This window comes from Procambarus clarkii, chromosome 19 (assembly GCF_040958095.1).
Source record: "Procambarus clarkii isolate CNS0578487 chromosome 19, FALCON_Pclarkii_2.0, whole genome shotgun sequence".
Classification (NCBI taxonomy): domain Eukaryota; kingdom Metazoa; phylum Arthropoda; class Malacostraca; order Decapoda; family Cambaridae; genus Procambarus; species Procambarus clarkii.
Genome location: NC_091168.1, coordinates 20,091,515 through 20,107,642, shown reverse-complemented (window position 1 = coordinate 20,107,642; position 16,128 = coordinate 20,091,515). Strand labels below are relative to the sequence as shown.

At 43.8% G+C, this 16,128-nt stretch overlaps 1 protein-coding gene across 5 annotated transcripts in view; it reads left to right on the top strand.

The window, feature by feature from the left end:
• Window positions 1-3,112: 3,112 nt before the first annotated feature.
• Window positions 3,113-16,128, top strand: part of LOC123757502 (ensconsin) — a 298,169-nt gene continuing 285,153 nt past the window's right edge. The window contains exon 1 of one of the 5 annotated variants that reach the window (XM_045741195.2): window positions 3,113-3,265. In XM_045741195.2, coding sequence (XP_045597151.2) covers window positions 3,220-3,265 — 46 coding nt within the window. In that variant the 5' untranslated portion in view covers window positions 3,113-3,219. Of the gene's footprint in view, window positions 3,266-9,998; window positions 10,084-16,128 lie in introns of those variants that run through there. The other 4 variants (XM_069327056.1, XM_069327071.1, XM_045741199.2 and 1 more) reach the window with 4 other exon arrangements.

The following is a 16,128-nucleotide window of genomic DNA, read 5'->3' as shown; positions in this document are numbered from 1 at the left end:
GGGATGTTGGGGAAAGATGAGAGGAGATGGAGAGTACGGTAAGAGAGGGAGACAGACTATGAACGAGGGGGTAAAGAGGGAGTAAGGCCCGGGCACCGCTGGGAAGACCATCTAGTTCATTATACATTTATACAACGTAAGGGATATATACACATTGAAAGGTCTCTCTCATTTATTGGTGTATATATATATATTGAACGTTTACTTTAAGCCTAGACTATGTTCAGGGCTAAAGTATACTTACTGGTGTACCAATAAGCTAGTGTCTATTGTTGAAAAGTTGCTTGAATCCTTAATAAGTAAACACCATTCATCTGCATATTGGAAAACAGTTTAAGATATAAAGGACTCACAACACTGGCTATGCACAGGGCCGCTCACATTAGACAATTTTTTTTGTTTTGTGTAATTTAATAGCTAAATTAATTTTGGGGGTTTAGTTCCTGAGCCCATAATATGTGCCTCTGTAACCCTTTCCAGTACCCCCTACAGGATGGGTATGGGGTTGGGGTGCATAATAAATGAAATAAACTAAAGGTTTATTGTATTAATGACTTACTGTTAATTTTTCGAATCCTATTGTTGTTTGTCTCTTGCAACGTTAACATTGTTAGTTTACTTCAATCTATGCTAGAGCTTACCTTCGAATCATAGACTTACGTATGTAACGTTTATCTTATGATCAAGTTATATTAAATAATTATTAATTGCTATAATATCACAGGAATCACAAGATAGACAGTTTAGATTAGTTTCCCGTAATATACATCGTGTTTGGGTGCTCATTTTCTATCATTAAGTAACAACTCATAGAAAATGTATTAGTATGTTTCATCACGAACTGCTGCAATACAACTTGCCACTAAGAATCCTTCGATCGTCGATGCCACTCAATCAATAAGAACTTTTCACTGTCTTATTTATGTATTTATCTATTTATTTATATACAAAAAGGTCGTGAAAGTACAAACATTGAGTGTTACATTCTTACTATGCCACTAACATGCACAGTGCTTCGTGCAGGCCCTTAAGCTAAGCAATATGAATGTAGTAATAGGTACATTGTAACAGAATTTAAATTCAACCATTAAAACTACATTGTAATTTGACAGAATACATTATACTGATGAAGTTGTATTTCTTAAGTACTAAATTGGGTGATTGTAAGTGTAACACAGGAGAACGTGTGGAATAAGTTTATGTTTAGCATGTTTAGGGATTTAACAGAGGGGTTGTGTGTGGTCTAAAGACAGTTACAATATGAGAGTCGATTTAGTTCTGGTATGGTTGTTGTCGTCCGGTGGTGAATTTCTCAAGAACAAATATGTTCTCCTGATGGTGACACCCCGTCAATTTTGCGAGCCGCTATGATTTATAGGACATTATATTTTAGTAGTTGGCGATTTATACGTTAAAATGCGATGTGCTATTCGAGAGAACAGGTCAAAATGTGGGACAGGAGACAGGTGATGTTTTTTTCGCCTATACAGTAGCTTAATAATCTCATGGAACTCTTTACCCGCCGAAGCCATACATGCCAAGACATTACTCCAGTTTATAAACAAGATAGAAAAAAAATCCTCAGGAACAAGCCGCCGGCTTCACGTCCCCGGCGAGGCTACTAGAGAGTGGCTTCAGGTAAATGCCTGTCTATGCTCCACTGTCTCAAATTTGAAATATTTTATATTATTACCTAATTTTTATATAATTATATATACAAATAATAATAATAATTATAATAATAATAATAATAATAATATATTATTATTATTTATTATTGCCATATTACCCTGTAATATCTAATATTGCAAACTATGCACAAAGAGATCACATTAACGTGATGTATCAGAGAGAAAATCAGTAGGAGTCATGATAGGAATTTGAACCTGTGTTCTGGGTACTCCCAAACAAATGCTCTAGACCACTAAACCACAGCATTGCAACCTGAGATTCACTTGAATCCTCTAGGGCTTCAACGGCTTCCACTAAAGCCTATCCAGTGTTTCATACAATGCCACCCATGCACTATTGCTTGTAGCATAGGAATTCTACCTCCTGCGCTTCTCTTCAATTGCACAAAGAGTGTATGGGGGCATTGTGTGAAACCCTGGTTATGCTTCTGTGGAAGCCTCACAAACCCTAGAGGATTCAGTTGAATCCCAATTTGCTATGCCTTTTTCGATCATGTCATGGTATAGTGTCTATGGCGTTTGCTTGGGAGTATCTAGAGCATAGGTTCAAATCTTCCTCATAGATCCTACTGATTATCTCATTGCAAACTATCGTGTGTATCAATCAACATCAATACCTGCAATTTGGGATGTTATCTTGTCATATGTTGTGGTGCAAGCAATGTTATGGCCCCATGGGCCAATTACTAACCTTTCCCCAGGATGGAACCCACAGCAGTTGCTCCTTTTTTGTCTTGCATCTGACCCTATGAAGAAGTTGTCAAGATCAACACCCTCCAGATTTTTCAGTATTTGAAAAATTTCGATGAGATCAACTCTGTCATGTCTGGTTTGCAGTGATGTTAGCCCTGTCGGCGGTTCGAGGCTCCGACTGTCCAGGTGAATGAAGTGTTATTATCAACGACTGATTGATTGATTGATGAAGATCAAGCCACCACAAGAGGTGGCACGGGCATGAGTAGCCCGTATGTGGTAGATGTTTGGAGAGAATGTGATCTTTTGTCGTAAAAGGATATACTGTGTGCTGAGCGCGCATTTAAACTCAGTCCTTACTAAGCTCCTCAAATCTGTCATTCAGTATATATACTGTATTGACAAAGTTTGTGCACTGAAATTATCATATTTATTAATCATATTTGGAATAAACTGGAAAGCCGACGCAGAAAACAAACCATTTGTCTGTGAATTGCTTATACCTACAGGGACCTCTGATGACAATGGTAACGAGTAATTAGCATATAATGAGGCTATTGGAGCAGATTATACATACAGAGTGGAACATCAGAGCTACAGCCGGCTACATGGGTCACACACACACAACATTATGAGGATAGTGGAGTAGATTATACATCATGTTAGTTTAGTTCCATTATTATACACCCCCTACCCATCTTGTGGTGGTAGTGGAAAGTGTCACAGAGGCACATAATGGTCCGAGGGACATAAAGAGTGGGACATTACAGAGACAGCCGGCTACATGGGTCTTGTGACGTGACTATTCTTCTGACATATTTAGTTTCTATCAAAAATGGCGGACGGAGCTCAGCCACAACCCAGCCTCCAAAACAAACAAGGTATGGAGAGCTTCCCATTGGTTTCTAGTAGTGGACGAGATGTTGCACACAGGCCTACACCTCGTGGTGTCGACGGGGTGTAGTGATATAGAGCGTAGAGGTGTTAATACAGTGGTATTGTGCGGGAAGAGGCGAGGTTCAGTGACTCGCCGCAGAGGCCGACGGCGGCCCGGAGTGGTCTCCTCTCTTATATTGTGTGTCACACGCTCAGTGCTCACTACACAGGCACTCTGGGGCACATGTTGGTGGTGTGTGGTGGCACCACGGCTGTTGTCTTGTCTCTGTGGTGCTCGGGTGATGGGGAAGGTCTGTGGGTGGTGATGGTGGTGGTGAAGGGTCTGTGGGTGATGGTGAAGGGGCAGTGTGTAGGTTGTGGTTGTGGTGAAGGGACAGTGTGTGGTGGTGAAGGGTCTGTGGCTGGTGGTGAAGGGCAGTGTGTGGTGATGGGTGGTTGTGAAGGGACTGTGTGTGGTGGTTGTGAAGGGACTGTGTGTGGTGGTTGTGAAGGGACAGTGTGTGGTGATGGTGGTTGTGAAGGGACAGTGTGTGGTGATGGTTATGAAGGGGCAGTGTGGTGGTGGTGGTTGTGAAGGGACAGTGTGTGGTGGTGGTGGTTGTGAAGGGACAGTGTGTGGTGGTGGTGGTTGTGAAGGGACAGTGTGTGGTGGTGGTGGTGGTTGTGAAGGGACAGTGTGTGGTGGTGGTGGTGGTTGTGAAGGGACAGTGTGTGGTGGTGGTGGTTGTGAAGGGACTGTGTGTGGTGGTGGTGGTGGTTGTGAAGGGACAGTGTGTGGTGGTGGTGGTTGTGAAGGGACAGTGTGTGGTGGTGGTTATGGTGAAGGGTCTGTGGCTGGTGGTGGTGAAGGGTCTGTGGCTGGTGGTGGTGAAGGGTCTGTGGCTGGTGGTGAAGGGCAGTGTGTGGTGATGGGGGTTGTGAAGGGACTGTGTGGTGGTTGTGAAGGGACTGTGTGGTGGTTGTGAAGGGACCGTGTGTGGTGGTTGTGAAGGGACTGTGTGTGGTGGTTGTGAAGGGACAGTGTGTGATGATGGTGGTTGTGAAGGGACAGTGTGTGGTGATGGTGGTTGTGAAGGGACAGTGTGTGTGTGGTGGTGGTGGTTGTGAAGGGACAGTGTGTGGTGATGGTGGTTGTGAAGGGGCAGTGTGTGGTGGTGGTGGTTGTGAAGAGACAGTGTGTGGTGGTGGTGGTTGTGAAGGGACAGTGTGTGGTGGTGGTGGTTGTGAAGGGACAGTGTGTGGTGGTGGTGGTTGTGAAGGGACAGTGTGGTGGTGGTGGTGGTTGTGAAGGGACAGTGTGTGGTGGTGGTGGTTGTGAAGGGACAGTGTGTGGTGGTGGTGGTTGTGAAGGGACAGTGTGGTGGTGGAGGGGCAGTGGGTGGTCGTGGTTGTACTCGCCTAGTTGTGCTTGCTGGGGGTTGAGCTCTGGCTCTTTGGTCCCGCCTCTCGACTGTCAATCAACTGTTCAGGTTGTACAGGTTCCATAGCCTACTGGGCTCTATCATATCTGCATTTGTAACTGTGTATGGAGTCAGGCTCCACCACATCACTACCTTAGGCATTCCATCTGTTAACTATTCTGACACTGCCAGAGAAGAGAATTGTTAGTGTAGGGGAAGAGTTAGAGAGCACCTAGGAAAGGGCACCCAGGGCACACGCAGCTCTAAGCACTTGAAGTCAGGCCCACACAACACCAGTGTTCAAAACTAAGCACACAGGACAATATTTAGAGAAGCACTTGACTGAAAAGCATCAGAGCCAGCCACAGCTTACCGACAACCCCGGGGCTTTACTGCCATTGTCTGGCAGACATTTCATCAGTGGAGGAACTAAGGGCTTGTGCCCCTCCCCCCCCCCCCAAACTAGTAGGAGGGATGGGGCGAATGAGCGCATGCTTGCTTTGAGAAAATTTTTATTGTTCATATTGTTGGGGGCGTTTGTTCGGCAGGTTGCAAGGACTCTTTGAACCCAACAGTGGTCAGTATTGATTCGCTGACTTTCTGGGTGCTTTTCCCAGTGAGGTGGCAGTAATTCACCTGCTCTCCCTCGTTGAGGAGGCCAGGTCCTGGCTTTGGTTTCCAGTAGGCCAAACTCAACTCCACAGTTGATGTAATCCAGTATTTAGTGGCCATATCAGCAAGATAGCTTCAGGGAGCCACAGGGGGCACTCCCTAGAAAATTTCCTAAGATTGCGTCTAATAGAGGTGGGATCTTCATACTGTACTGTACTTTGAAGCTACGGAAGCAATGTTTTCATTAAAAATAGTTTAGCATTAGATATTGAATTTTTTCATTTCAAGATCACATAATATGACCTTTGAACATTATTATAAAAAAGTAGGTGTTTAATTTTAGTGGGAAAAAAAGTTATACAGTAAAAAGCATTCTCTCTTTGGTATAAGTTTTATTTTGGGATGGCTTTGGGAACAGGAATAAAAAATTATGAAAGTATCATACTTCACATTCAATGAAATATCTTAGCACTTGTTTATAGGAATTACCTTATCAGAAAATGAAATATAATTTCAAATACAACTTTTGAGGCAAACTTAAAATCATGACAACTTGGTATCCTCTCTGCAATGCTTCTTCTGAGCTTGGATGTCTGCAGCACTTAATGTGTAAATTCACCCAATTGCAATACACAAATCAACCTTGGTGAGAACTTGTTCATTTGGAACGTTCAGTATGTCTCGGTGGTGAGGATACACAGTTGATGGGGATGGGCCATTAGCGTGTAGGGAACTGATCAAGACCTGTGATGTTGCACTCACATTCTTGACACAACCTAACCACCAGGCTTCATTATAGATGCAAGACAAAAAAAACTTTTATTTCTTAGAGACAGTGTGGAATATTTGTGTTTTGCACTTCACTAGTTATTTCTATAGAAAACCTCTATTATTAATTCATTCTTTGTTCCTGGTATGGCACCATGAAAGGTTTGAGTGCCAGTTAGTGGCCTAGCTTCTTCATGTCATCTGTGTAGCAATGTTTCATTCTTCATTATTTTTTTTTGACACACACATGTGAAAAGTTCATGTTCCTGATACCTGGAACATACCTGGAGAGGGTTTTGGGAGTTCTTCTACTCCTCAAGTTATCACAAGTCTTCTACTCGACTTGTGATAAGTTGGTCCAACATGTTGTTGCTTGGAATGGCCCACAGGCCCACATATCCACTACAGCCCAGATGGTCTGGCACTTCTTGCATGAACTTGTCCAAATGCATCGTGAAGACATCCTGATACAGTATTGTCTTTTGCCTAGATGAACAACTGTCTTGGAGTGATAATTTGATCAGCCTTGACAGCTTGTAAACTTGTCCTAGCTTCACTAAAAGCATTCCCTTTATTTTTTTCCTAAAGTTGGCACACATTTGTTTACTATTCACATGTGGCCGTTTTTCTGTCATCCATGGTAGCACCTTAATTGTATTCTGCTGCTGTTGTGCTTTTTAATTAATATCAAATAGGAAGCAGCACTGTCTCTGGAGGTACTTGTTAACCATTGCTACACACTATCAGGTTATCACTAGTGTACTTACAGAGGCATCTCTCCAGGTATACTGTGCCAGTCCCTTGCACCACATGTCCACACTACATAAGCTCTAGCAACACTGAAAAGTAGTGATGCTAAATTAAAATCTTCAAAAAAAAGAGTTAAATGTTATTTATTTTAATGCACACTGCCTAACAAGAAGGGGAATGGGAACTATCAAGAGAAAGCGCCAAGCCATTTGCGACTATAACAACCTTGCAGAGAAGTATGTGGAGAGAGCACTCTGATATTTCTCAACTTCCTTGATGCATGTTTAGTGCATCAGGCAAGTTCTATACTGTACAGTACTTTATAATTTTTGCATCTGTTCACAAAGCCATCCCAAAATGAAACTTACACCAACAAGAGAATGCATTTAACTGTACAGTATAACTTTTTTTTTTTCCCAAAAATTTAAAATAAAATTTTGTATATATTCATGCTCAAAAGTCATCTCATGTCATGTCTTGAAGTTAAAAAAAATTGATAATTATTGTAAAACTATTTTCAGTGAAGTCAATGTTTTCTTGGCTTCAAAACAAGCCCAACGTGAGGGTTCTACCTCAATTAGAAACAGTTATGATTTTTTTTTTAACCTGTAAGCAATAATGTTGTATTTATTATCACAAAGGCAACCCTGCTAGATGAATACTGTATCATGCATCACTGAGGGCTAAAATTTTGCATATGTATGTTACTTCATGTACTCTAACATCTAAATTTCATGTAAATCTGAGATGGTCAGGTTGGGAGCTGTGATGATTTGCCACTGTCAGGGTCTTCTGTTTCACTATCATCGATAAATAATTGCAGGTACATGTTTTTTGTCATTGTAATTAAACGATGCTGTGGGCACGAGTTACATGGCAGTGGCGTGAGCTGGTGCTGTATGCATTACTCATGATTACTGTCTTTTTACCGGGGGCCCTCTCTCCCAGGAGGAGTGTCCAGGATTTTTTCCAAAATGGTGTCTACTTACTAGAGGCCTGAGGAAGGGGATGTGAGCTCCTGTATGTGTAGGTATATATAACTAAGAACAGTGGAGTTGATTAACAACCATGGTTATAACTTATAAAAATAAATAACATCACATGAATGTAGATATAAATGTTTTAATGTTCAGTATTGAAGTGAAATGCAGGTAAATTGAGAATTCAGTAATTGTATTAATTCTGATTACATATTTGTACATACTATATATGTATAGGAAGAAAAAGAAAGGCATAGTCAGTTGAAAAACAATCTTTATTTTTTTTAAAGAAGAAAATTGTATAGTGTTGGTATTTAGGGCCTTTTGAGTTCAGTATCCTGCAATGCAGATGGTGCTAAATAGTCTTCCCGGCTTGTTGACCATTGATGTTCCTTTATAACGTAGGCTTTATATTGTTTACAAATTATATAATGCGTATACAATTCCTAACAAAATTATTAGTACCTATAAATAATAAGTGTACCAAATACATTTAAATTGTAAATTATGTCACAATCACATAATCATGTAACCATGCAAATTTGCTAAAAATATGACAAAAGTTAGAATCACCGGTACAGTTTATTTTATAAAGCCACAGACATTAAAAGCTTCGTTTGACATTTGGCGTGGCAACAGTGCAAAGGGTTTGTAGTCGACTGCCGGGGGTCAAATGTCAAAACACTTGATGCGATAAGAGCCGACAAAAGATTTTCAAATGTGGCGTGACATGTATCTCCGGACTTGAGGAAACCTATGATCAGACTTGATTGATGAAGATTAAGCCACCCAAGAGGCGGCATGGGCATGAGTACCCCGTAATGATCAGACTTGCAGATTTCCATACTTGAGACTTATACTGTCCTTTGTCAAAATTATATTGCTCAGAACATTCAGATCCCACAAGAAATACTTTATAGACATTCAAAAAGCACTCGTTATATATGATGTTTATAGGGCTGACACACTTATACACGTGCGGTCCTATATAAACATTTCGGGATTGGCTATTTTTTTGTTTAGTTACTTGATACTTGTATGTATGATTATGTAATATGGACAAGCACACAACGTTCAACAGTGTGACCATGTTTGTTAGTGCTTGGTAATTGACTGCCTGCCAATGTATAACAAACTAGCCATTGTTTTAGGGTAGTCGCATCAATTCGGATGAAACAATAGGATAAAAACACGTGGATTGATGGAGCTAGGCTTAGCTGGTACTCTCGTAGTCTTCAGGTAATTCCTGTATAGTGTACAGTACCAGTTTTATCACTTTTTGAATAAAATGTTGACCATTAAACCATTTTAGAATACATAAACATAACTGGTTATTTAACACATTACACATAACCAACATCAACTGGTCATTGTTGTGTAAGGTAAGAAGAAAGGTGGAAGGTGGTCCTCGCAGACCATACTGCAGCACGTGGTGTGTCAAGTGGAGCACCACGTGGTCGCTCGCTCCAGCCCAGCCACACGTCGACGACGGTAATTGGAAATCCAATCCATTCCTGCAGAAAGTGGCTGGCGAGCCGTATCGTGACAGTACCCCATCCCCGATGGAGAAGTGTCATGGGTGGGAGAATAAGCTTCAAGGAATACAAAAAAAATTATGAATGGGATTGATATTTTTGGTAAAATACGGGATGCCACTGGAAAGAGTGGCGGACCAGGGAACCTTCAAGACGCAGGACTGTTGTATTGTCTTACGATTTACTCGTGTAACTGTTAATTAATTTTCTACCTTCCGACATTAAATGTCATTTGGTGTCTTTGACATTGTGGGAGAGGGAGCACGGTGCTAGGCTATATATACTTGTGTTGAGCTGGGTAAAAATCGATAACTAGAGTGGGAATCTTGGGTCTGGCGTGACCGAGCAGGGAGGGAGGCCTCAGACCAGCAGGCGCCTCCACACTGCTAGCGTGAGGGAGCAGTGCTCCTCGTGCCTCACATTCTCACAACACCTTCCCTGGCCCACACACCTTCCCTTCTCTCTCCCCTCCTGGTTATTCCACTGTGTCACCGGCATTATTGATAGTGTAAAGTATAAGGTGATAGTTGTGCGAGGTGTGGTGCCTAGTAGCGTCAGTACGCTCGCTGCCTTAGTAGCAACAGTAACAACCTCTGGTGACGACTTAGTAGTACTAACAGTATAACAGTGAAGAAATTTGTAAATTAGGCTTCGAGAGGAGTGTTTGAGAAGTTACTTTTCGACGCGATGAATATATTCTGTTGTCGGAGCCGCAATACTCCGGCCGGTGCATGTTTGCTACCTTTCCTTCCTCCAGGTAAGACTGCGAAAGAATTATGCTTTTGACAGATCAGTCATCACTGTTATATATCGTTATGGCTATCACACTTTTCTTCCGCTATCAAACTTTTTTTTTGTTACAGTGACTAATTTGATCCAAGTTGACTTAAGTTACAAAGATTAATTTTATTATAATGGCGTTACGAGTTCATGCATGTTAGGAATGAACGTTTAACATTTCCTAATTATTTGATTGCTACAATTTTAGCTGGGTAGTCTCGCTTCTCCTGCCTGTCTTGGAGTTCCTTGTCCATGTTGGCTTGTTATGTTATGAGTTATGGGCGTTATCAGGCTTACCTGTTGCCAGCACCACCTGCCTCACAGCTCACTACCACCTGCCTCACACACCTGTCATTACCACCTGCCCCTCTCACCTGTCATTACCACCTGCCTCACACACCTGTCATTACCAGCTTCCTTACACACCTGTCACCAGCTGCCTCACACATAAGTCATTATCACCTGCCACTCACACCTGTCATTACCACCTGCCTCTCACACCTGTCATTAGCACCTGCCTCACACACCTGTCATTAGCACCTGCCTCACACACCTGTCATTAGCACCTGCCTCACACACCTGTCATTAGCACCTGCCTCTTACACCTGTCATTAACGCCTGCCTCTTACACCTGTCATTAGCGCCTGCCTCACACACCTGTCATTAGCGCCTGCCTCACACACCTGTCATTAGCGCCTGCCTCACACACCTGTCATTAGCGCCTGCCTCACACACCTGTCATTAGCGCCTGCCTCACACACCTGTCATTAGCGCCTGCCTCACACACCTGTCATTAGCGCCTGCCTCACACACCTGTCATTAGCGCCTGCCTCACACATTCCTGTCATTAGCGCCTGCCTCACACACCTGTCATTAGCGCCTGCCTCACACACCTGTCATTAGCGCCTGCCTCGCACACCTGTCATTAGCGCCTGCCTCGCACACCTGTCATTAGCGCCTGCCTCGCACACCTGTCATTAGCGCCTGCCTCGCACACCTGTCATTAGCGCCTGCCTCACACACCTGTCATTAGCGCCTGCCTCACACCTGTCATTACCGCCTGCCTCACACACCTGTCATTACCGCCTGCCTCACACACCTGTCATTACCGCCTGCCTCACACCTGTCATTACCGCCTGCCTCACACACCTGTCATTACAGCTACCTCACACACCAGCCATTGTGGTCTAGTGCTCAATAACCCACTGCACATTATGTAGGAAAACGGTTTTCTTATCTCTATGCAAGTCGAGACTGTATGTAATGCTGGTTAGCATTTCTTTAAAGCAATACAGTCATCTTCCGTAGTTGAGTGTTGGGTAACCCACTACACTACATGATGATATAGTGTAGTGGGTTATCTAATGATATCTTAACAGATCTCTAACCCTGTCCACGGAGGCCAGAAGAAAATGTGCATATGGTGGTTAGTTATTGGAAAATGTACGGCCAATGTGGTAGAAAATATATTGAAGAAAACCTGCTATTTATAACACTTGCCTGATGCCTGTTATCACATATAACACATTTACAACGGTGACGTGTGCCTTTCGTGTAGGCCTGTGGTAACTGAATTCTTACAATCATTTTGCTTTTGACTTTTCACAGACGTAGTCTCTTTGGTTAGGCCTTTATAATTGACCGATAATACAGTATTATCCGAGAACAGATTCGCTCTCACCTCCCTTCCTTCACTTTACTCTCCTCCGTCCCTCACCAGCAACCTCAGAAAGGTTCACATCGGACCAACACATCATGAGATTTCCTTGTGTAATGTGTGTGTGTGGGCTTGTGCACCCATCTCACACCAGCGCCGTCTGTCTCACCCATTTATCGTCACCGGCCTTACCCCTCACGATCTTCCTCTGCCACCACTACTACCTCCACCTACCATCACCACCACTATCTAACCACCACCATCACACAATACCAGGTATACCACTACAATAGCCTATCACCTGTACAACCACCGTCACTACCTCCACCAACCACCCCTCTACAAGCAGGGATGGGGGAGCAAGGGCTAAGATCTCCCAAGAAATACTTGGGGGGGGGGGGATTCAATCGCAGATGAATAGACAGGATAAATAAGGATCCCCACGAGTGCGATGAAACGTGGAGAACAAGACTATTAGACGCAGTCGAAAAGCACTTCTTAAAACAACACATTACAGAATCAACGAGAGTAAGGAAGGAGGGGACAACCCACCACAGTCGTTAGACTTTGTGTTTACTCAAAATGAGACACACAATGAAATGATAAGAGTATATGTTCCTCGGAGCTAGCGACAACTGCACTATCATGCTAGTGGTGTCAAAGGAGTTCGTAGACCAAGCAACAAGGCGAGGAAAAAAAATGGGGACTAGATATGTAGAGACTAGAGCAAGGTGAGGGACTGAGTGAAGTCCAGTGGGAGAGAGAATTGGGAAGGGAAGACAATAAACGAGATGATGGAATTCATTGCTCAGAAATATGCAGATGTAACGGAGTTGTTCATCCAGCTCAAGAACAACACAGTATACCCTCGGCTTCAATAGGCAGCCATAAATGAATACACCAGTCAGCAGGGAAGCCAGGAAGCAATTTGAAAACATATCTGTGAAAGTTGAGGGCCAACCAAAGCTATACTATAGCCATATAGGTTTCTTGAGAAAGTTATTTCAATATTTGGGGTATAGTGTATAGATAGAAAAAGGCAAGTTAGAATTTGGATGATTAATTAAACATAACCCAAATAGGGATCCAAAATTGTATATAATTGAGATAGTTCTAGGAATAGGGTATATCAAGTAAGGATCTGTTAATGATTTTAAATAAAGGATGAATTTCACATAGAGGTTTGAACATTATTTGTGCGAAGATGGCTTGAGTGGACATTGACGATTTTTACTACAACAAGTAAGGTAAATAAGAGTTATAAGATAAGGTGAAGAATATTGAGGAGGAAAGCAAAAAAAATGATAAGAGACCACGTGATTAGGCTGAAAAGAGAAGGTGGAATTCTCACGGAAAAAAACAAGGAAGTATTTTGAAGAAATTTTAGAAAAGTTTTCAAGAGGTCTTTACAGAAAAACCAACGTGTATATCACAGTTGAGCGATGAAAGGTTAGAGGAAACAGTGGATGACATAATGGTCACAGCGGAGGAGGCTAACACCTGGAGGCATTAGATGCAACACAATCAATAAGACCAGACATACTATCACAGTGACTGGTGAAGGAGGCTGCAGAGGTACTTGTCATCCATTAAGTGGAGTCCCCCAGGGTCGGTCCTGGAACCCATATTGTTCCTAATGTATGTGTATGACCTACTCTGGGGAGTGAGCTCGTACATTTCAGCATTTGTAGATGATGCAAAGCTGATGAGATAGGAACCTAAGAGGACTACAGAAGGTTACAGGATGACCTGGACAAACTCCAGGAGTGGGCAAACATATGGTTGCTAGAATTCAATCTCAATAAGTGTAAGGTAATGAAGATAGGAAAGGGAAACAGATGACCAGAAGGTATCAGCACCATACTGGAAGGCAACTACAGGAGCCGGAGAGAGAGATGATTTGATAATGCTTATAATTCCAACACTATCTTACTACCACCACACACCACCACTACCACCTCCACTACCACCACCCAAGTATTAACGGGAGAGAGCGTTGCAACCGTTAACTGGCATGACTCCAGTCTGGTCCAGCGCGTGATTAACGTCGTAATTACACACGGATGACTTGTTTGCTTGTGACAGCCAGTTTATCTACAGCGTGGCATCATGTTCAAACATGTGCCCCATCTGAAGTAGGCTCTTATAGGCCTACTGTGGGTACCTATAGACAGACTGTGGTCTCTGTTCCGAGATACCTGCCTTGGCACGCATACGATCTCGTGGTACGAACAGTCCTCCCAATAGCACGTCGTATTTTGACGTATAGTTTACCCAAGGCCAAAAACTCGTCCTAGAGTATCGTAGCGGCTCGCGAAATTGACATAATGTCCCATTTTCTGTTCGTGGGTCCCCTGGTAGGTTAGGTTAGGTTAGGTTAGGTTAGGTTAGGTTAAGGCAATTTAGTAGGACAGTTTCTTGACGTTGGGAACGGTCGCGAGAACTGCCTGTATTGACAATTGCACCAGTGTAGTCTACTTTGAGGTGGTTGTGGGGGTCACCGTCCCCCCCACTCTTGGCACCTCACTAGCAAGTATACTAAATCCTCTCGCTGCAATAATTCAATTATCTCTACTTCCTTGTTGCAATTCAGTGAATAGGCTTAGTAAGTCTGTTGTGCTGGTACACCTGAATAACTGGTACCGGGAGGTAGGGAGGCGTGGTACTGGGGAGAGGGCGTGGTGGTGTGGATGGGTGTGGTGGAGAGGGGTGGGGGTGTGGGTGTAGTGGGGGTGTGGTGGCAGGCTAGACGTCTACGGTGTGGAGCTAGGGGGGGGGGCAGGGGAGGGATCTGGTCACGCCCTATGGCGGCACACCTCATGGGTGTCAAGGTAACTTAGATCTGTCTAAGTTCAAGAAAGGTGCCTTTTTAAAGTTTGAAGTGTAATAAGATAACATTTAAGCCACGTAGTCTTGCCTGAGATGGGTTTAGTTAGTGATGGGGTGGGGGCCAGAGCCGTGGTGCGTGTGTGCGTGCGCGCGCGTGTGCTTGTGTTGTGGGTCTCTGGCGCTGTCTGCGTTGGTGGTGGCCCTTGGGAGAGGCACCCCTTCACTCACCCCCCACCCTCCTTTTACTCGCCACCATCCCTCTCTCGTGCCTGCACCTCTACACCAGTACCAGCATTCCCCTCTCCAGCAGTGCCTGCACCCCCTCTCCAGCAGTGACTGCACCCCTCTCCCATTCTTATATCACCCTCCCCCCCCCTCTACGGGGTATGCATAAGTTCTCCGCATGTGTACTATATTCACCCGGACACTAGCCGTGACAAGCCCAGCAGGCAGACAGTCAAGAGACCCCTGTCTGCGACAGGCAAGGGACGCCCCTGTCTGCGACAGGCAAGGGACGCCCCTGTCTGCGACAGGCAAGGGACGCCCCTGTCTGCGACAGGCAAGGGACGCCCCTGTCTGCGACAAGCAAGGGACGCCCCTGTCTGCGACAGGCAAGGGACGCCCCTGTCTGCGACAAGCAAGGGACGCCCCTGTCTGCGACAGGCTTATAACAAAAACGCCCGTGTATTTTTCTGGCCGACTGCTGTCCCTCTGATGACCTATTGTTCAGTCCAGTTTCGTGTTCCTCGCTATCAAATATTTTTGTATTTGTTGTATAGATATGCTTTTAGTACTAACGTCTATGTGAAGGTCTGGATTACCGTCTTCATGACCTCTATATTACCCGCGGTGAGGATGAAGCTTATCTGTGTGGCGGTGTTCTGTTAGCGTGTTCCCATATCCCAGCTCTTAGTGTGTGTCCTCATATCTCAGCTCTTAGTGTGTCCTCATATCCCAGCTCTTAGTGTGTGTCCTCATATCTCAGCTCTTAGTGTGTCCTCATATCCCAGCTCTTAGTGTGTCCTCATATCCCAGCTCTTAGTGTGTCCTCATATCCCAGCTCTTAGTGTGTGTCCTCATATCTCAGCTCTTAATGTGTCCTCATATCCCAGCTCTTTATGGTGATGGTAGTGTCAGTGTTATTCTACCACAACCGTGGCCATACATTTACAGTGCTAACCAGAATATATATACATTTTCTTGCGTCCTCCAAAGGCCGGGAGTCTGAGATCTGTTTGACATCATATAGTTCATTGATTTATTGAGCAATCAACCACAGAAGGTGACTGTAGGGCTTTTAAAATGCTCACCAACTTATAAAATTAAATTTACGTGTATTTTATACACATTTACGTCCTACATAAACAGTGTTCGAAATGTTTTATTTTACACATAGGTGAAATACAGTTCTGGCAAGCTTGCTTGCTTACACCACACACACACACACACACACACACACACACACACACACACACACACACACACACACACACACACACACACACACACACACACACACACACACACTCACTTGGG